This window comes from Schistocerca piceifrons, chromosome 2, assembly GCF_021461385.2.
Source record: "Schistocerca piceifrons isolate TAMUIC-IGC-003096 chromosome 2, iqSchPice1.1, whole genome shotgun sequence".
NCBI classification, from domain to species: domain Eukaryota; kingdom Metazoa; phylum Arthropoda; class Insecta; order Orthoptera; family Acrididae; genus Schistocerca; species Schistocerca piceifrons.
In genome coordinates this window covers 318,720,311-318,741,681 of record NC_060139.1, presented here as the reverse complement: position 1 = coordinate 318,741,681, position 21,371 = coordinate 318,720,311, and the positions used below count along the sequence as shown (strand labels likewise).

Sequence of the window (21,371 nt, the reverse complement as noted above, 5' to 3'; positions counted from 1 at the left end):
CTAAGTTCTATGGGACTGATGACCTCAGAAGTTAAGTCCCATAGTGCTCAGAGCCATTTGAACCATTTGAACGGGGCAGAGAAAGGGACCGCTTCCGATTTGGCGGCTGAACCTATCTTCGGGAAAACCAAACTGCCTTGCCGCAAGTAGTCCTTACTTCCTTTACAAAGAGATCTGAACGAAGTTAACGCTCCGTTTACGAACAGCAAGGGACGATATGATGTACTGTTCGCCAGCCTCAACACCGGCTCGAGACCCGCAAAGTGCTTCCCTGCAGAGAGCGGCCAGCAGCTGAAGTAAGCGCGTGCTGCGCTGTTTGTGTGTGGCCCGCCGCACATCTGGCGGCGAGTCGGCTGCCTATCTGCTCACGGCCGCCGCTTGCGTCACGCCACGCCAGATAACGCGCCCTGCGCAAATTCTCAATGGCACCAGCGATACCGCCGTCTCAGAGCATGCCTCGCCGGCACGCGAACCGGCGCGCTCATAGCTACCTGCACATTTTCCCTGCACGCTTACCCACACTCGTCCAGATTGCTCAGGTAGAGTTGCTAATCGTGTGCAATAGTCAGAGAGTGGCAATTCTAATGTGCATGATAATGGAAGCAAGACATCAGAATAATTCAGACACTTGTGTGAAGAATTTGTCATTGGGGAGAAGACTGAAGAGGGGTCCATTCGAACTCCTGAAGGCAGATGGTGAGTTACTGAATAAGAAATAGCACTTCCTGTTCGGAAAGCAACATTAACAACCTGAAGACCAGTGTTCTAAGCCGATATTGTTTCATACTGCCATCCAACGATGCCTTACTAGAGGAATTGCATAGCAAAATCTTGTATCTCGCTCAGATAACGACATCAATTCCGCCGTGGAAGATACCGAAGTCGTCAAGTCAGAGGCTGTAGGGAACGGCAGCTCACAATAGGCGGCGCTCCCGGTGGATCACCTGGTACTGCCACCTACAGGCCACGATGCCCTTGTAAGCAGCGGCCAGAAGCTCCACGGAGATAACGTTCGTCGAGTGAAAATTGGACCAACGAGATATATGGGATTGCGGCGTACGCCACAGCACATGACAACACAGGTCTCTGAGTTGCAGCGGCTGTGTCCACCGTGGAGCGACTTACTGTTTGTGACCACTGTAATACTTCATAGCTGCGCGTTTAAATTGACTCACGCTTTCCACAACATGTGAGAAAGTTAAGTACTTTCTTGGGTACATGTTCATTGACATTCAAATTTCCCATGTGGCCCCAGACGTAGGGATGTACTGTATATCGGGCAAGGCGACTAATGTGACGTCACAAGTTTCCCGTGGGCCTGAGTGAAAACTATAAATGTCACCTGGTTACACGCCATTAGAACCTGGCTGCATGATAGATTCCTGTACGGTCTATTTGTCGCTAGGCTGATGTGGTGTCACCGCCAGACACCACACTTGCTAGGTGGTAGCCTTTAAATCGGCCGCGGTCCATTAGTATACGCCGGACCCGCGTGTCGCCACTGTCAGTGATTGCAGACCGAGCACCGCCACACGGCAGGTCTAGAGAGACTCGCCCCAGTCGTACAGCCGACTTTGTTAGCGAAGCTACACTGACAAATACGCTCTCATTTGCCGAGACGATAGTTAGCATAGCCTTCAGCTACGTCATTTGCTACGACCTAGCAAGGCGCCATAGCATTTGATATTATTTTATATTGTGGTTATAACATGTACCGTCAAGAGAGATGTTCTACAATTGTGGATTAAAGTTAAGTATTACATCAACTACGTATTTTATTTGCTACTATTAATTCCTTTAACTGTTCCAGACCTCACGCCAATCTGCGTGAGCTTAACGCGTGCCTTTCGGCTTCCTCTCATTGTGACTTGGCTGTCTTGCCAAGTCACAACAGCTGACAACGATTTAGCGAGGACTTACGGACTTTTTGGTATCATTCTTCCACAATTAAATTTTCACACACACGCAGCCGGCCGGAGTGGCCGTGCGGTTCTTGGCGCTACAGTCTGGAGCCGAGCCCCCGCTACGGTCGCAGGTTCGAATCCTGCCTCGGGCATGGATGTGTGTGATGTCCTTAGGTCAGTTAGGTTTAAGTAGTTCTAAGTTCTAGGCGACTGATGACCTCAGAAGTTAAGTCGCATAGTGCTCAGAGCCATTTGAACCATTTTGAACCACACACACGCCGTCCAAACTCATTGAGGTTTCAGTGAACTGTAACTTGTTTTGTGATTTAGACTGAAATTTTCACTATGCAGCGGTATATCTGCTGATATGAAACGTTCTCACATCCTACCTTCCAAACTTCGCTCAGGAGTGCTAGTGCCGGAAGTTTCGCACGAGCTTTTGTGAGGTTTGGAAGGTAGGAGATGAGGTACTGACGGAAGCGAAGCTGTGACGACCTTTCGTGACTCGTGCTTGGATAGCTTAGTCGGTAGGGCACATGCCCACGAAAGGCACACAGTTTCATTGTCATTCTGAAGTTGATGAAACGTCAAATTGTAACTTCTGGCTCATTTTAAAGGCCGAGCGGTGCTCCCTGCGCTGTGGCCGTGTGGCGCGGTGAGTCGATCGGCGTTATCGGCGATAAGCGGGCGCGCAGCCGGCGTCCAGATGTGCGTGTCTGGCGGCAGGTGGCGACGACACGCCGCCGCTGTTTATATTTGCCCTGCCGTATCGCCTCGCCCAGCTCTCCTCGCTGCCTTTTATTTCTGGCGCGCACCGCCGTGCCATCACCTTGTCGCGCTGCCGATCGCATCCAGACTTCGTGCCAATCGGTACTGAGCCAGCCGCACCGTGCGACAATAATAGATGGCACCGAGGCGTCGAGTGGCTGCGATCGGAATACCCGACAATCCAAACCCGGGCTGTTGCGAAATTTTCCGACGGCGTTCAGCGCGGCTTGTAGCGGGTCCGAGCTCTTCGATCTCGAAGAATGGTAAGCATCTCTCCTCTTTGAATTCCTTTTCCACGCTTTTATTTTGGGACTCGACACCCAATGGGCGCAGTGACGAGTAGAAATTGACCACTTATTCGGTTCGGAGATTTGTTCGCTACAGTTTCTAATTATCTCGTTCTTGACGGAATGTCGAATCCTTCTTTGTTGCTTCTACCTTTCTTCCTTTCTATTCATGATGAGAAGAAGCAAGATGGCCACAAATTTACTGTGGAAAAACTGATCACTTCTCCTAAATGGTAGGACAGTTCCTTTACCATTGTCACGTGCGCTTGCCTACATTTGGAATACCATCCGAGCTACTGCCCATATGTTATTACATCGAAGTGGACCGGGAATTTCCCCCATAACCCCACCCCCCTCCCCACAATAACAAAAGATGTTACTAACCCACACTAGCATGCTCGACTCTAGGTGACTTTCCTGATCATCACGAAGAGAGACTAGTTTTTAAAGTTCCGTCTACAACGAGATCACTATAGACGCAGCGCAGTCTCTCTGTTCGCTAGAATGGGGGAAGAAATCTGCCGTTCTCTTTTAAAGGAACTATCGCGGCTTGCGCCTTACCCGATTTAGGGAAATCACGGAGAACCTACGTCTGAATGACCATACGAGAATTAGGACAGCCGTTCTTGAGAACGCAGGTCTTTCGGATACAAATCCGATGTCTTACCACTGGGCCTCATTCGGTCTTGATCATCTAACTCTATCCGAAAATCCTGGGTTACACTCAAAATTTATCCAGCATGATGCCATGCGGATGGAAATGTTCAACAAAGTGGGCAACTATGATGAGTTTCGAGAGTACCCCCGTCTACATCTACATGATTAGTCTGACATTCACAATTAAGTGCCTGGCAGGGGGTTCGTCGAATCGCCTTTAAGCTACTTCTCTACCGTTCCAGTCTCGAGCAGCGCGGCAAAAACGTTGCACTTAAAACTCTGATTTCTCTTATTTTATTATGATGGTCATTTCTGCCTATGTAGGTGGGCGCCAACTACATGTTTTCACACTCTGCGGAGAAAGTTGCTGATTGAAACATAAGAAGATACTGCCACAGCAAGAAACGCCCTTGTTTTAATGACTGCCGCCCCAATTCGTGTATAATATCCTTGGCTCTCTTTCTCCTATTTCGCGATAATACAAATCGAGCTGCCCTTCTCTGAACTTTTTCGATGTACTCGTACTTCAAAAATTTTCGAGGCTGGTTAGTAAAAAATAGAGAAAACTTAAGACAGTGGTTTTAATGCTTCAGGTTTTCTACTAGTGTCCCCCACTCGAGTACAAAGCACAGGACGTTCATACAATCATGAGAAACTTTCAGAAACGTCTTTCGTTCGGATGTTGTGCAACATGCACTTTACATTCGCACATTCTTCTGTCTTGGCGAACCATCAGAGAGCCACTCTGCACTTTATCGTTTTGTGGTAGTTTCGTATTGATAACAAATTTCTCAGAAAATAATTACCTGCGTTTTGCATCCAATTAAGTCGTGGCAGGCGTCCACGCGTCGTTTTCGCTCGAGAGTCAAGGTGTGCGGAACAAACTTTGCTCATGCTTTTCTCTTCTTCATAACATTCTGTAGAATACAACGTTGACAACCTACGGCCGCGCGTCCACTGCTTGACAGTGCCTCCTCTCAACTGGCTGATCGGTTGCACACCTACTGTTTACAGTTGATAGTTCAAGCTACTACCATAGTCACTGCGCTGACGTCGCCTGTGAGACAGGAATAAAGTCAGTTTCGGGACTTTCTGGTCGTACTGTGAAGGCGACGCGCCGGCTCAAGAGTTCGTCCTATCTCTTCTCTTTATCATTGCCATTAACAACTCAAATACAACAGTACACTCTACACGTACTTATCACATAAATGACCCTTTAGGTTTATATGGTGCAGTCTTACGCACTCCACCACTCCCATTGATATTTCGTGGGTACATATCTCGGCTATCTTTCGACTCCCACTTAACACTTAAGCTTTTCGTGGTTCTGTCAAGGATTATCTCAAACTAGATAACTCAGGTTGCTGCAGTACTCCGTGCAGGTGTGACCAGTAGTATGATGGTCAGACAACGCGAACTATTTGTGTGATATGTGCCCAATATCCACGGTACACCCATCATTTACAGCTATGTTGGATCATCATATCTATATTGGGCACTCCATACACAACGATAATGAAACAATATTGACGACCTCTTTCTTTCTGGATCATGTTGTTTAATAGGCCCTGGAATAATTTATTCTGCTGAAATGGTGGTATTCGCCAGAATAAATGTTTTGATGAGACACTTCACTCGAATGACTCTGAAAGAGATTGCGATGGCGACGCCTCAATAGAAGATTTTAATTCTCAGTGTGGTTCGAGTTTCTAACGGCAGGATCAGTTATACGTCAAGTTAGAGGCTTTGTGTACTGAACTTCTTTACCGCCCAGCTAACGAGACTGATCTACTAAATATGTGGCTGTATGCCCAGTGACTCGGCATGCCGGTTGGAAATGTGGTCTGTCAGTTGACCTAATCGGAGTCAACCGCAAAAATATTTATTTCAATGGTAACTGCTTTCGGTCAGTTTTTTACCCTGATACCATGATGGTAGGTGGTGGAGGTTGTTCAACTCCACGAATGTCAGCTGACGTTCGTGGAGTTATAAACTCTGCTCCATTTACCGCCACCGCCTACTATCATGGCATCAGGGTCGGAGGATGATCAAAATCTGACCCAAACGGCTTACCATCGAAATTAATGTTTTTGCGGTCGAGACTGTTTGTGACCGTTTTTGGAGGTAGAGTTGTATGACTGCTCGCCCAAACTTAATATATCCACAAGGGGTACAACGACAACGCTGGGACACTACGTTGCGCGTTCAAGCGCAGCGACATATTGTCCATAGCGTGGCGTGTCTGCCTTGAACGTACCGCGCCAGTATGGAGGTGCAGTGAGATTCGAATCCTGGTCCACCAATCCTGGTTTAGGCTTGCCTGTATCACCTCCGATGGATGCAGTAAAGTGGTTCACGCCAAAAGCCCATTTTGTTCCCTATCTGCGCCCAACTGAGCTAGCTCCTCATTTTGATTTAGCTCGATGTCGGCGGTACGTTAAAATCTTCCTTCTATCGTCGCGTCCGTCTGAGGTAAGATAATATTGCTTTTATGTATGCACTTAAAACTGAGAGACCAAAAATCAGAGGATGGATCGTCCCGTTTGAAGGTGTGCTGCGTGTGGCACGCGAATTTTTTATTATTCTCGAATCAGAAACTTACAAATTTACAGTAGCCATACACATCAATAAATATGTACATATATATACACAAATTATATTTATATTACGTGTGCCCAGTACTTTGCAACCTCCAAGGCACTTGGAGTGGCTTGCAGGAGATCAATCTTCCTGCAGGATGTAGGGCACAAAAGCCACTGGAGCATGTGGCTTGTGGTTTGCTCTTGTCCACAGCCACAGGACGTATCTTCTGTTATGAAGCCCCACGAAGATTGTAATGATTTCCGACCAAGATAAGACTTGCAATCGGGCGTACCCTGGGCGTCAGGTTTCTCTGGCGGCTGATCCTTTCACACCAGAAACATCATCTTGGTCCTTTTCAGGACCACAGTTAACCATCATATCGATGACACTCGAATGTTGTCACTAGATGCAGGGTATAGCGCAAGTCTCGACACGAAAATTTCTTATAGACAGATTTATAGTGAACATGGCAGCTCGTCGCGAGTTAACCTGCTGTGGTAATTGGTCCAAGAAGCATGCGTTACAGCATCTCGGAGATTACGCAAGATTTTGGGTTTCTGAGGTCAACCGTGTCTAGGGCGAATCTACAGTATCGCGGAAACATTTCCAACAGCGTAAGAAGCTCCGAAGGACGACAACAGGTGTTTGACGAATGGCAGGGAAGTTGCCTCTCTGTAGTGTCGAACAGGCGTGAGAGTCGCCATCAATTTGAATGTGGTGCTCGTTTCTACCAGGACTGTACCAAGGCAAAAACACCGCTTAGGCTTCACCAACCGACGATCGAGTCGTGTCCCGTTGGCTTCCTATGACTTCTGGCCACTCGATGCACTTCATCTAGCAAGATTAAGGCCTCCTCTCTTACTTGCAACCAGGTACAACTAAGAGATTCTCTTTGTAATTAACACTGCAAAGCACGTACTAAATTACACTGCTCGGTCACGTTAATGTGATCACCGCCTATGTTCAACGTCAACGTGCAATAACCACCCACAGCCGACAGGTGACAGTGCTAGCTATGGAGCTTACATAAAGCGTGTCAGGGTGGGGGGGGGGGGGGGGGGAGAGGGGCGCATAATAATACAGTCGTTGTCGTGATGCGGAAACATACCAATGTATCTCATACCCGAAAGGGCATGACCAGAGGTTTTGTTGTCAAATATGGAAATATTTCCAAAATGTCTAAGTCTGTAAACTGTTGTCGTGTCGCCGTGGTTAAAGTATACTGTGCATGGAAAATGTCGCTATGCAAAACCGGCGCCGAGGCAATTGTGGTGCACAACGGACCATAGATGACACGCAAACACCCTGCCGAAGAAGGGAGCGTAATAGTGTGCGGAATGTTTCCTGGAGTGATCTCGGCGTTCTCCAAGGCACAATGGTCAAGAGAAGTTTGCATCTATCCTTGGGGACCACGTGCACCATCCCTACAGAAAGGTTGTTTTCCGTCAGCGCGATGGCGTTTACCAGCAGGACAATGTAACGTGACACACAGCTCGTAGTGCACGTGCGTGGTTCGAAGAGCACCAATATGACTTTACCGACTCCCCTGGCACCAGCCCCGGATTTAAACCGAATGGAGAATCTACGGGACCACCTAGATCGAACTCTTCGCGCCATAGAACATCTAACGAGAAACCTACAGCAGTTGGCCGCGGCAATGGCTCTGAGCATTATGGGACTTAACTTCTGAGGTCATCAGCCCCCAGAACTTACAACTGCTTAAACCTAGCTAACCTAAGGACATCGCACACATCCATGCCCGAGGCAGGATTCGAACCTGCGACCACAGCGGTCGCGCGGTTCCAGACTGTAGCGCCACGGGAATGGAGTCAGCATGGATCCACATCTCTGTCGGTACCTTCCATAACCGTGCTGATGCTCTGCCTGCACGTCTTGCACTGGTCCGCATTGCGAAGGTGCTTGTTTATACAGGCTTTCAGCAGGTGGTCACATTAATGTGACTGAACAGTGCACATACGTTTGTTTATCCATCATCCAGTATCCAGGTAACGCATGTCTGAAAACATGACACACACACACACACACACACACACACACACAACAAACAGGGATGCTCGCGTTTGCGACATCGTCAACGGATAAATGTGGGGTGACCTGCGAACTGTAGTCGGTATACCAAACCCCGACAGGGAAAAGAAAAAAAAAATGCCCTTAAAATACACTAAGTTGAACTCTGTGACGTCTTCTTTATCGAAACCGCACTTTTCCAACGTAACGAGTTTCCGTTGTGGCTGGATACCGATGGGTCAGCTGGTATTGCGGGGTGACTGCATGTGGATGGGAGGCGACCATTCTGTTCCCTGTTGGACGCCATCGCTCTGGGCGCTGTTGCTGCGGCGGTTCCTACTACGTGCCGGATGTTCCGCGTCTGGCAGTAGCCTGTGTTTCGGTTGTCTTCTGCTGCCAGCTACACAGTGGACGCTGTTGTATCCAACCCTTTAATGCGGAGAGTGAGTGTCGTATCACCTCGCTGAACAGCTGTGTGTGTGTGTGTGTGTGTGTGTGCGCGCGCGCGCGCGTGCGCACGCGCGCGCGCGCGCGCGTTTGTAGTAGCGGGGGGGGGGGGGGGGGGGACGGCTTAGTAGGGAGAGAACAGCGCATCAGCGCAGTGCACCGCTTCGGAGGAAGACGTGCTTCATCGCTTTCCAGACTTCGCACTCTAGGAGGAAGTCCAGCTGTTAGGGCGGGTGGGTGAGTGCCTCCGTAACTGATTTTGCAGAGCATTTGGCCACGAGAGGCGCAGGTCCCGATTTCGAAACCCGGCCCGGAGCACAGTTAATTTGCTACATGTTATCAGTGCGCACTCCACTACAGAGTGAAAATTCGTTCTAGAACTATTACTGGGTTTTGGTTCGGAGAGGAGCCTTAGAGAAGCTGAGCCTGGACATGTTAGGACGCAACCGGAAAGCTGAAGGGGACATACGTGGGCGGCACCGATTAGCCCCGCCGAGCGCGCCAGCTGCTGCGCTGCGCGGCCGACAGGGCGTTACGCAAGCACGGCGCCGGCGCCTCTGGCTCTCCGCTCCCTCCCCCCCCCCCCTCCCCCCTCTGCTGCCACCCCCTCTCCACCAATCCACTAACGCACCCTCCCCACCACCGGCCCCCGTGCTCCTGCTTCTTGTCCGTGGATCGTCGTGACTCAGCGACAGTAAGCAGAACGGGACTGCCGCGGGCCACCAGCGGTCGCGTCTCTATCACACCCGATGGTAGCGACACACGGGCCGAACGATTCCGAGGACAACCGAACAGCTATGATTTACGAAACGACGCGGCAGACTTGCCTGGACAACGTCTGCCGCTGCCAGCTCTGTTCGTATTGCCGATAAATTTCTTGCTAGTGGTGTACTCGAAGTAATGCGAAACTCGTTAACTGACTCTGAGCTGGAAACGAGTTATTTGCTAACGAGACAAGATTTATTTAACGTCGTACACAAGGAATCACACGCAGAGCTGGAAAACGCAGACTTAGCAAAAATGCGAAGGAAAAATTTTGGAGTGTGTTAATCACTGTATTGATGGAATACACCGTTTCTTAATCTGTAACTTTAAACTTACCACAGTAAGAGGTATCGGATGTTAGGTGGCAAGAATTTCCCTGTGTGTCCGTCATATCCAAAAGAAATGTCCTAGCGCAGTCGTTATTTTTCGAATTCGCAGTGGGTGACGTTCGGAAATTTTTACTAAATATTTCAGGTCACACTTGACATACGTTCCTGCATTTTATTACAGATGCAGTCATCTACAGTTTTTACAGGTGTTGCGTACTCAGTAAGGCTTCCGAAAGGAAGTACGAATGTGTCCGAACTTGGTGGCGTGCGACAAGCACTTTACTGACCCCGTTATACTTTGAGAAATATTTTGCTCTAAGTACAGCATTTGCTCCTATAGTTGTATTCGAAAAGTAAAAATTGTGTCCGAGGTCGGGAAGCGAGAAGTAAAAATATTTGGGAGTAGCAGTGTTACTAAGTGGAAAGACCAGATAGACTATGTTGTGGGTAGAGTTTTAAAACTACGGTTGGCCACCGTAGACTATGGAAATGGAAATGAGCGTTTGGCGTCGTTGGACGGAAGGCCCCTTACGGGGCAGGTCCAGCTGCCTTGGTGCACGTCTATTACATTCGACACCACATTGGGCGACCTGCGCGCCGGATGGGGATGAAATGATGATGAAGACAACGCAACATCCAGTCCCTGAGCGGAGAAAAGCCCCGACCCAGCCGGGAATCGAACCCGGGCCCGTAGGACGGCAGTTCGTCACGCTGACCACTCAGCTATCGGGGCGGACTCCGTAGACCATTATAAGTAAGCACAGATTATGGTAGTTTTCTTAGTAGCTTCGGTTATTTGAGGTCGTATTCGCAGTATCTGTATCTTAGATGTATCTTAGATGAGTAGCATACCTATCGGGCGTTACCTCATAACGAATGATTTGTGTACGCGATCATTGCCTTACGAGATTCCCCTAAAAATCGGAAGCCGTGAACCGTCTAGCAAATGAGTGAGGCTATGTAAAAGGCCACGTAACATACGGAACATTTTTGTTCTACATAGTTATCCTCCTGTCTCTGTTACTTAAAAACAAAAGTGAAAATATCAGTGTTTAATTTAGTTTTATTCGAAAATTGTTGATTTGTAACGTGAAACGGAGAGATGCTGTAGTAAAAATAAAGAAAACAATAGAGATTTGTCATGTAGCGCCAAAAAACGTAATTTGCTTAAAGCAGGCGAAATATAGAAACACAGAACAAAAATATATCAAACATCACTTCATTACTTCGTCGAATGTATATAAGACGCGTATTGTTACTCATAAAGAGCTTTCTTGTCTTTTTTTTTGCCTTTGGTCATGATGAAGCACCCCCTAATGAGTACAAAAAACTACAATAATTATATATATATATATATATATATATATATATATATATATATATATATTATGTTTTGCATATAAACTGTACTTGCGTCAAAGGTTACATAAAAGCGCAGAAGTTACGCGTTCAACTAATTTTTATTACTTATAAAATGCAATTTGTATTCCGTAGTGAGATAAAATACGCAACGGACTAACACTAAATGATGTTAAGTTCTGAACGACCGAACAAACAAAAACACAAGAGGAAGTCGTCGGCTCAGAGTTCCTCTCTTACACATTCATTTATTTATTTCACTACCAATGCTAGCAATGCTACCGATAATCCTACCATTTACTACCGAATCGTAGTATTGGTAGACCGAAACGTTGTATGTAATGTAAATGGCATGTCAAGGTTCCTTACCAGGATATTGGAAATTTGCAGTTTACCTACAAAAGAGTTTACGTACAAAACACTCATACGGATCGTGCTTGAATACCGCTCAAGTGTAGGGGACCAATGCCAGGTCAGATCAGCAGGCGACATTGAGCGTTTACAGATAAGGGGAGTTCGAACGATCGCAGGCTTGTTTTACTGACAAGTAATTGTAACAGAAATCTTCAGAAGTGTTAACTGGCAGGTACACGAGGAAAGATAGCGGAAAATTGGCGCAACCCGCGGAGCGAACTTTAAACTTCAAGCCACCCACTTGAGTGACTCGCAAAGTACAGGTGCAGAAGTAGGATAGTACGCTACCATTTCTGGATGGAAAGTGGAGGAGCCCGTGACGAGTAGAAACTCTGAAGCTGTCTGTGAGACGTGCGCGTATTGCTTGATTGGTAGCGCGTTGCCCGCGAATGACAGCGATCCAAGTTCTGTTCGTAATTACAGTCCACTACATGGCCTTAACTATTCACACACAATCTGTTACGTTCTGTTTTTACTAGCTTCAGTTGAGATGAGTAACACGTCCTACAGCTTGTGGTTATGTGAAAGATCAACAAATTTTTACATAAAATAAGCAAACTAAAAGCTCCCGCGGAACAACATAACCTTAGGTTTATATCTAGAACAGTATGGTAGGCTTCTGTAACAGTATCACTGTGCTCGTTGTTTAGAAATTTGGATACTTCGCAATTTATGAAGTAACTAGACTGGGCAGTAACCTCTGCACTTGGACGTGAAATAGAAAACTGTCTTCTCAACGCAAGACAGATAGAAGAAAACTAAAGGCAGATGTAATAAAAGTGCACGAAAATGATGACGGGACGGAAACTGAAGCACACTTTGCGACGTACACTACACATAAACAGGTGAATATAAAAGAAGCGTCTTTCACTCTGGAGCCAAGTTTATGGCCTAATGAAATTTCCCGATAGATGAAACTGTGTGCTGGACTGTGACTTGAAACTAGATGTTTCCCTTATATGGGAACCCGTAATCTTGAAATTACCAGTACCTACACAGTATTTTCTGACTTTCACAGGACAAGAGTGGGTCGCATAAACACTGGGAGGGGCTGCTCACAGGTTGTGGCGTTCTCTTAGATGCTGGACACTTTTTACCTTGATTTCTTAATAGGGTCGTGGTGGGCATACCGTGAGAACCGACCGCTTTAGTGATTTCTAGCTAGGAAGCATAGCGACGATCGCGATGATGACGGTCTTAGCTACGAACGTGTACCTGCCTCGTCACAGCGGAGCGGCGGCAGCGCAGGTGGCTGATTACCCAGTATTTATGCGCTGTTTGCTGATGTGGCCAGCGGCGCTCCCGGCATATGAGGGATGCCTTTTACGGAAGCGTACACGGTTAACGGCTGCAGGCAGGCTTTCTGGGAGATGTCGGTATGATCACACGATCGCTGCTTCCCGACCCAAGTCCCTGAGGTGAACGGCAGAGCGCTGTGCGTGTAACTTCGTTAAAAGTGATGTCAGATAGCAAAATTTTGTCCCTGGCTCGTAACTTTAAGCAAGACTCCTCCAATATTTGTGCCTTTGAAATATTGGATGTCGCAAGTAGCTCGGATGACACCTTACACTGTACATTACCTCCATCTCGCCTTAGTTCCCCCCTCTTTCTCTCTCGCACGCCTTCCGTCGCAGTTAGTTGGGCAACTTCTGTTTGCTCTCAAGGACCCGATGACTGTATCTCTTACAGCACCCTGTTTAAAGATGAAAGAGTGTTTCAATTATATTCATTTAATTACTATATATGTATTCCAAGAATCATTATAAAGTGCGTAGCTGAAACTACTTGCTTTGTTTTTAAGTTTTTTCCAATTCCTTTCAGAGACAGAGCGTGTGAAGAATCACTGCTAATACATGTTTGTGTAGGCTGTTACTGGTCGAATTCTATCTTCACGGTATCTATGCGACACAGATGTACGTGGGTTGGGGAATATAGTCCGCCAGTTTCGAGACTGGATTAATAAAGAATAGATAAAAGTTAAGACCCTGGTTTTAATGCTTCATGTGTTCTACATAGTCTCTTCTCACTTCAGTACAACGCAAAGAATGTCCATGCACCCATGTGAAACTGTCGAAAACGTCCCTCTCTTGGAAGTAGTTCAACTCGTACGTCGCATTCCGCACCTTCTTCAGTCCTGGCGAACCATTACAGGTCCATTTTGCTCTTTGTCTTTCGTTTTGTCGTATTCTGATAACACAAGTCTCGTCACCTTCCTTTCTTTTCGGAAAAGAATTATCTGCGTCATGCGTTTCATTCAAGTCGTGGCAAGGGCCAACTCGTCGCTGTTTTTATTTGTTGGTGATGTTGTGTGGAACAAATTTTGCACACACTGTTCTCTTCTTCACAATATTAAGGAGAATAACATTTAATTTACAGGTGTTCATTTCGTTGCTCTGTTGCCGTTTGGAACACGATAACGTTGACCCCGGACGCATGTCTGCTGCTGAACACTGCCTGCACATAACTGACTGGTCGAACGCTCATCTATTGTTGATAGTTTATAGGTCGAGCTTCCACTGTAGTTACTGCGTTGATGTAGCTTTTACGCAGGAGTAAAATCAGTCCCGGAACTCTTCGGGTGGACGGTTTACATATTGTCTCCACGAAACCAGCGTTTAGAATCTTCTAAATACGTTATAGTTAAATTTTGGAAGTGTTCTCTCCAACTGTCTGCCATTTCTGTTACCCTCTGTAAACGATCGATGTCCCGAAACAGACCTCGCTCACGCACATTTGAACAATATTTCAATGAAGACCGTGCAAGTCTTTTGCAAAGCAATCTCTTTCGAAGACCAGAGTACAGAGTAAATCAAAGTTTGCCATTTTCCTTGCTTAAATCTAAATCCACGAATTCCTTTAATATTCTGTCTCTGCCTTTTGGTACACCAAAATATTTACATAATACGACAGTTTAGTTGTGTCTGTTGTCAAAGGGTACAACATTTTTAGCTCTTTGGTTTGAACGTCACTGTGCTTTACTAGACATGATCCCACTTGGGATAAGGCCCTGCTGTCCTTACTACTGACTTAGCCATTTATAGACGACCTGCTGTTTAACGTGGACAACGAACCACGATGCATTTCGGCATAAAGATTAGGAGAGACGAAAGACGTACCAAATGACGGATAAAAAATCCTATGACTGGCGGGGGATCAAACTCAAGACCTTCAGACCAGTAAATGTGGCAGTTTACCACTGTGCCACCGAGAGTCGCTCTTAAATAGAGCGTCTAAAATCTTTTAGATCAAATTGAAACAGATGATAGTGGGTCCGCAACAGATTACACTCAGATAAGGAGCCAACGGTCGGAAATGCATGTCTATTGTATTATGGACGTACACAGTGTACATCGCATAAAACTGTAGCTTGAAGATGAGGCCACCTTCACCCGTAATGATGCTTTCAACAACCGCAACAGTCCCCACGCCACCCTCATCGGCGGGCGCCAGCAACGATTCTCTGTCAATGTATGAGCGGGAATTGTCCGAGATCACCTAATACAGGGCTTAACAACTGGCCGGTTTTGAGCGCGAGTACTCGCGTCTGCTCAGGCACGTGCTCGCGAGCAGGTGCAAGGTCCCGGAGTAGGGAGGGTGCGGAGGTAGGGGAAATGCGCGCGCACGTTTGAATAAGGCCGCTGCGTGCCTATTGAATTCGCGCCGACTGTGTAACGTTTAAAGTACTACGATCAGCTCTGACAGTCACTTCGCTGGTTAAGAATCATGTCAAGTCGCCGTTGTGTAACCCCAACCATGCTTTCGCAGTTCATTGGGAGGAATTTTATCTGTTAACAGAAAAAGATGGTGTTGCAAAATGTTTAGTATGTCACAAAACGCTGAATTCTTTTACGAAATTTAATTTGCAGCGACATTATATGTCGTACCACGCGAAAGACTACGGACGTGGAAAATGTGATGGACCAGATCGTGCACAGGAAGTTATTAAACTTAAAGGAAAGCTATCCGAAGATCTGGACGACGAAGAAAAGTTAACTGAGGCAGCTCTCAGAGTGAGTTACAAAATTGCTTTGCTTTTAGCAAAATCCCTGCACCCCTTCAATGATGGCGATTTAATAAAATAATGTTTGGTAGTTGCAGTGGAAAATTTGTGTCCATCTCAAGTTGAACAGTTTCGGATTGTGCCATTATCTAACATGAGCATTATGCGTCGCATACAGGACATGGCAGACGACGTCCAGAGCCAGCTTGCAAATATCTGTAAAGATTTTATGGCGTATTCTCTAGCTCTGGACGAAAGTGTTGGTATCACTGGAACAGCGCAGCTTGCCATATTTATTAGAGGTGTTAATAGAGATCTTAAGGTGAGGGAGGAGCTCCTCGATTAGTAGCCATGAAGAACACTACAACCGGAGGTGATATTTTAAGTAGTGTTGAAGAAAGTGTTGAAAATATGGGATTGTCGTGGAATTCTTTAGTTTCAGTGTCTACAGATGGTGGAGGCATACACTAAGCTAATAAAATTATGTGGCACGTGTACATTCTCCTTTATTTGTTTCATTTGTCGTAGTAATAATTCGTGAGTGATATCCCTGCAGGTAGCCGCGGATTTACATTGACTATCGGCAGCTGTTGTGTACCCCAAATGACTCTCCCCACTCTCCGCTCTGGCCCGGTAGTGGGGGTAGCGTCCTCGCGCTGCTCCATGCTTGCGCCTTGCTGCTCACACCTTGCTCCGCGAGCACGTATGTTGTGAAGCCCTGACCTAATAGGACCTCATTCACTACTTCCCCGTTTGACTGGTCCCCGTTACTAGGTGTCCCTGCGAAATGTGGGCCACAGTTCTTGGAGACAGTACCCCTTGTCGTCCGTGAAAGGTTGTGGTTTCAACACTACAGTGCAGCAGCCCACTTCGATGTTAATGTCCGCGAGCATCTGGACAACACGTACCCTCATCGCTGGTTTGGAAGGGAAGGTACTGTCCCACGGCCAGCGGGATTGCCGTAACTCACACCTCTGGATTTTTTCCTGTGGGGTTCCCTCAAGACGCTGGTGTATGAAATTCGCGTAGAAACGGATGAAAACTTGCTTGCTAGGGACCAAGCAGCCTGTCTCCTGGTACAGCAGACATCAGGGATCTTTGAAGGAGCGTGCGGCGGAACTTCATGCGGCGTTGCCATGCGTGCATTCAGACTGGCGATTGTCACTTCGAACAGTTACTACGAGCTAAGTTGTTATGCGGCATACGCTGTGTATGTCCATAACATAACAAATATGCATTTTCGACAAGTGGTTGTCTATCTCAATATAATCGGTTGTTTCACCCAAAACGTTTGAGATACACTGTGAAAATCATAGCAGCGTGTAAATATGCCTGATATCGCTGACGGTAGAAACCGCTGTCAGTACGTCTGAATGTGCAGTATGAGAGGGTCGCTTATTGTTGCTCGTAGCCCTCGATACAAAGCAGCAGCTTACAGTGGGGTTACAGAAATGGTTCAAATGGCTCTGAGTGGGGTTACAGAACCTGTAGGCTCGATGCACATGGGCGAATAACAGCCGCGCGTCAGAAATCGTTTCAGTGCCCACATGGCGGCATCTCAGCAATAGTCGTGCATCAGCACTAGACTAGAGGTCAACGGGTACGGACGTAGATAGAAGAAAGCCGTCAGTGTTTGCTTATTAAATGTATGAGTACGTTAAGAAATACAGCGGCTGGTTTTGGACTCACCCACTGGATAGTTCACGGATACTGATGCGAGTGTTCACGTCACTTTGATGAGTTAACAATCACCCATCAGAGCAGAGACTATGCGATGAGTCTTTCTATACCACCTAATCTAATTTGTCTAGTTTTGTCTTGAGACCATGCACCGTAATTTTCCCTTCCTCCAAGAAACAGATCTTTAACTACCGTATAAGTCGTGCCCGGAGATATGTGGAGTGAGCATTAGGAATTTTAACTAATAAAAGGAGAATATTTCGCAGACCTATCAGTGTTAAGCTGGACTTAACGATTAGCATAATCAAATATTGCTGTATTCTTCACAGCTACTACCGTTCGAGGGATGTTTTTAACATCTGAACCACCGAGGGCGCAGATGATAGTGCGACTGCAGGGACTTATTATCCCTTGGACGCTCCCGGTAGACCCACATTCCGAACTTAATGTCCATACACTACATTCGTAGTGCTCCTGCCCATTACAATCATTACTCGCGGCCTCGGTGGTTCAGATGGATAGAGCGTCTGTCAGGTAAGCAGGAGGTCCCGGATCCGAGTCCCGGTCGGGGCACACATTTTCAACTGTCCCTGTTGATAAATATCATCACCTGTCGGCAGCTTAGGGTCTTGATTTAATTATCATTTCAGTTTTGGTTTAATCCTATAAGGTTCGGTAATAGCAATTTCAAGTAGAAGGCAGGAAACTTGTTGAGAAAAGTGTCACATGACGTTCAACAAACCTCAGAAATTTTGAAACACATTGCTACGCTTTTCTGCACCGTCCCTAACAATAGAGCAGAGAAATATGCACACATTCTGAGACAGACAGGTAGTCATTATTCTTGCATTGTACCCTAAGGGAAATGGGGGACGCACCTCCACATACAAACAAAAACAAATATCTGATGCTACAGAGTAAGCATTGATTCATGGCGCGCGATTAACGATGCCTCCAGAAGCGTAGGCCATGTTGCCTTACATGGCCCTGTCCGAGAGCGGCGATTTGTCTCCCTTCTTATATAAGACTGCTGTCCAATTGATAATACGCCCGTGGCGTTTCTGATGGTGTGTGCTCAGAAGCCAGACATTCCATCGAAACAGATTACAACAATTGGCCAACGTGACTAATATCCAGGCGTTTATTGCTTTACTACCTTCTTCACACACGTTATTACGAAGAGAGAAACAGCTTCTTTTATAATTGCTCATCGACATTACTTTTTAAGTAAGCTATACCCTTGTCTAAATTTCTGAAATTTCCTTGCTCCGAAATGCTGATGCGACTCAGAATAAACGTAATATCGTCTTTTCGTTCGCTCTCATATATCCCCAGTAATGACTAACATGCCCGTAGAAAGCAGAAATAACGCAACCCAAAGATAAGCTGATAAATCTTTATTTTGTCTAGATCGCAAAAAGAACCCTTCCACTTCTGGTGACCGCATGGGCAAGATCAATATTAAGAAATCTGTACAAACTAGTCAGGCCGTCAGTTTAGGGCATCATTGGATCAAATTCCAAGGCAATATGCGACACCGATGACGACTTTACAAAGAACCACATTTAGCGGTTGCAACGATATCCTGCCCTGTCCGAAAATTCAGTGCAGTAAATAAGCTGATAAATGGGCTTATCGTTGTTCGCCGCGCTCTTTGCTTGTGAGGGGGAAACTACAGTGACTGTCAGAGTAACGGTCACTGTACTAAGTGTCGGATAAATGACGCTAACTTCTGTTTTGTTATCACTCCTCTACGTGTGCCTGATATATCGTGGATTGTGGAAGCGTGCTACTTTCACCCTTTTTTTCATTTACACTCTGTTCTTGTTCGAAATGCACTCCACTCGTTTCAACACATGCTGCATCGATTTCCTTACTCTGACCAGCGCTCCACGTGCATCGCCATTCTGACAGGTTCGTCAGTGAACTCCTCCACACTTGAGTATCATAAACCGTATTCCCTTGGAATGTTCTTACTGGCAGGTTATATCTGCCGATTGAGTTACCCGTGTACCCCAGTTATGATATGCAACGTGGCATGTTGTGTCTCAGGTTAACACATTAGCAGTGATGTGCAGATTCACGTAAATTTTCCATATAAATTTCTTTTTTTGCAGTGACATCTGCGCACGTCCCTCTTGACAACGTCTTCATTCTAGAAGTCAACACCATGTTACATACGTTGTAATTGCACAATATCTGGCATACCAAGTTCTCTGGTAAGCTGACAAATTAATTAACTGTGGGTTGACACTGCGTGGTCTCCCATTCAGCGACGCTTACGTGATTCAGCTGTCCCTACCCATGCGTTTTATGCAACCCGGAACACCTTCAAATGGCACGCACGAGATTTTCATGTTATTTCGCCTGGTACGTGCAGCCACTTAGTCCTGCAGAAGAAAATGAACAGAATTTTTTTGTCAGAATTTAATGCAGTTAAATTTTGTATTGGGACACATTTTCACTAGGGGCCGTAGTTTTCGCAAACGTACAGTTGTCACCTTCAAACCTGTTTGAATTTGCCGGCCGGGGTGGCCGAGCGGTTCTAGGCGCTACAGTCTCGAACTGCACGACTGCTACGGTCGCAGGTTCGAATCCTGCCTCGGGCATCGATGTGTGTGATGTCCTTAGGTTAGTTAGGTTTAAGTAGTTCTAAGTTCTAGGGGACTGATGACCTCAGAAGTTAAGTCCCATAGCGCTCAGAGCCATTTGAATCATTTGAATTTCTCGCAAACCGTGGCTTCCAGCGAAAGCGTATCCCAGTGCCAAATTTCAGTTACACAAATTTGCTACAAAAAGGACCTGTTCGTTTATTTCTGCAGAACTAATAGTTCGGGCATAGTAAGTGAGAGAATATGAAATTCTCGCGTGTGGTTTTCGAAGGCGTTGCGTCTTGCATAAAACCTATCAGTAGGGGAAGCTGAATTAACCCATTTAATCACTTCAGTCAGATGGAGTTGTGGTGAGGAATGCGAGTACCAGTTCGAAATGACAGGGCTGAGAAATGCTTGTCGAATAAAGAGTGCCTTATTTAAAAATTTTGGCCGTTATGAATTATGCAATGTGGACCATTCTCAGGGTATTGAGCATTTGGATTAAAAAGAAATAAAGATCAAACTGTATTTAAATCGAAACAGAGACTTCAAATGGGTGGTAGGCACACGTCCAAAGTAGTAAACCTCGCCGTACTGACTTGTATGTAAGTTCAGCTGCCATTACAGCTGTGTGTGACACATCGAGAGGAACGGTGCGTGAGCGATAGTTATAAGCAGTCGGTCGGTGCGTAGAGACGTGTGACGCTGTGGTGTTGTGCCGGCAGATGTCTGCGGCGTCGGCGTCGCCCCCGGCGCTGGCCCCCGGAGCGGGGCGGCGTCGCAAGAGCTGCGCAGCCCGCGAGGGCGACGCGTCGCCCGCCGGCAAGCGCGCCCGCCACTTCCGGCCCTGGCGCGCCACGCCGCACCACGCCTCCGAGCCCGCCGCCACAGCCTCCGCCGCCCCCGCCGCCCACGAGCACGACCGGCTGCCGCCGTCGCCACCCCCCACCTCCGGCGAAAGCCGCCTGTCGTCGCCGCCACCGCGCTGCGACCTCACGCCGCCCACGTCCAGCGCGTCTCCCACGCCGCCTCCGCCCCCCGCCAAGCCTGACTCGCCCGCCCACTGCTCCAGGTAAATGTGTTTCCTTAATAGTACAAGTCTCCGACGGAACACATCGAATCACATGCCAAGTAGGAGAATCGTCTAAACAGGCACTGTTAAGTTAAAACGCTTTGCCAATTATAGTTGTTCTATACCTATATACTAGGTGATATCCAGATGACCCAGAAATATATTAACATTTTCATGTCTTGTGTAGACGTTATTCTGCACCATCATCTTCAAACCAGTCCCGTCGGGAATGAAAACCCCGATCCCTGTCCTTGTGCCATTTTTGAAATGCGAGTCTGTATTTGTTATAGTGTTTAGTACCTTATGCACTTCCACTTACTCCTCAGATGTATCAAATCTGTGCCCCCATCAACATCATTTTCATCGCGAAAAAGAGAAACTAAGTCTGGTCAGTACAGCTGTTAGTGAACGGCTGTTGTCTCGTCTTTAGCCAAAAATTACTGAATAAAGTAGGCCATAAGCGGTGTGCATTGTCACGGTGGAG

General features: G+C 46.8%; 1 protein-coding gene across 1 annotated transcript in view; it reads left to right on the top strand.

Annotated features, from left to right (window-relative positions):
• LOC124775356 (transcription factor ATOH8-like) overlaps positions 1-21,371 on the top strand; it is a 42,445-nt gene that overhangs the window by 9,908 nt on the left and 11,166 nt on the right. The window contains exon 3 of the mRNA XM_047250187.1: positions 20,541-20,887. Within this exon, the coding sequence (XP_047106143.1) occupies positions 20,541-20,887 (347 nt within the window). The remainder of the gene's footprint in view (positions 1-20,540; positions 20,888-21,371) is intronic.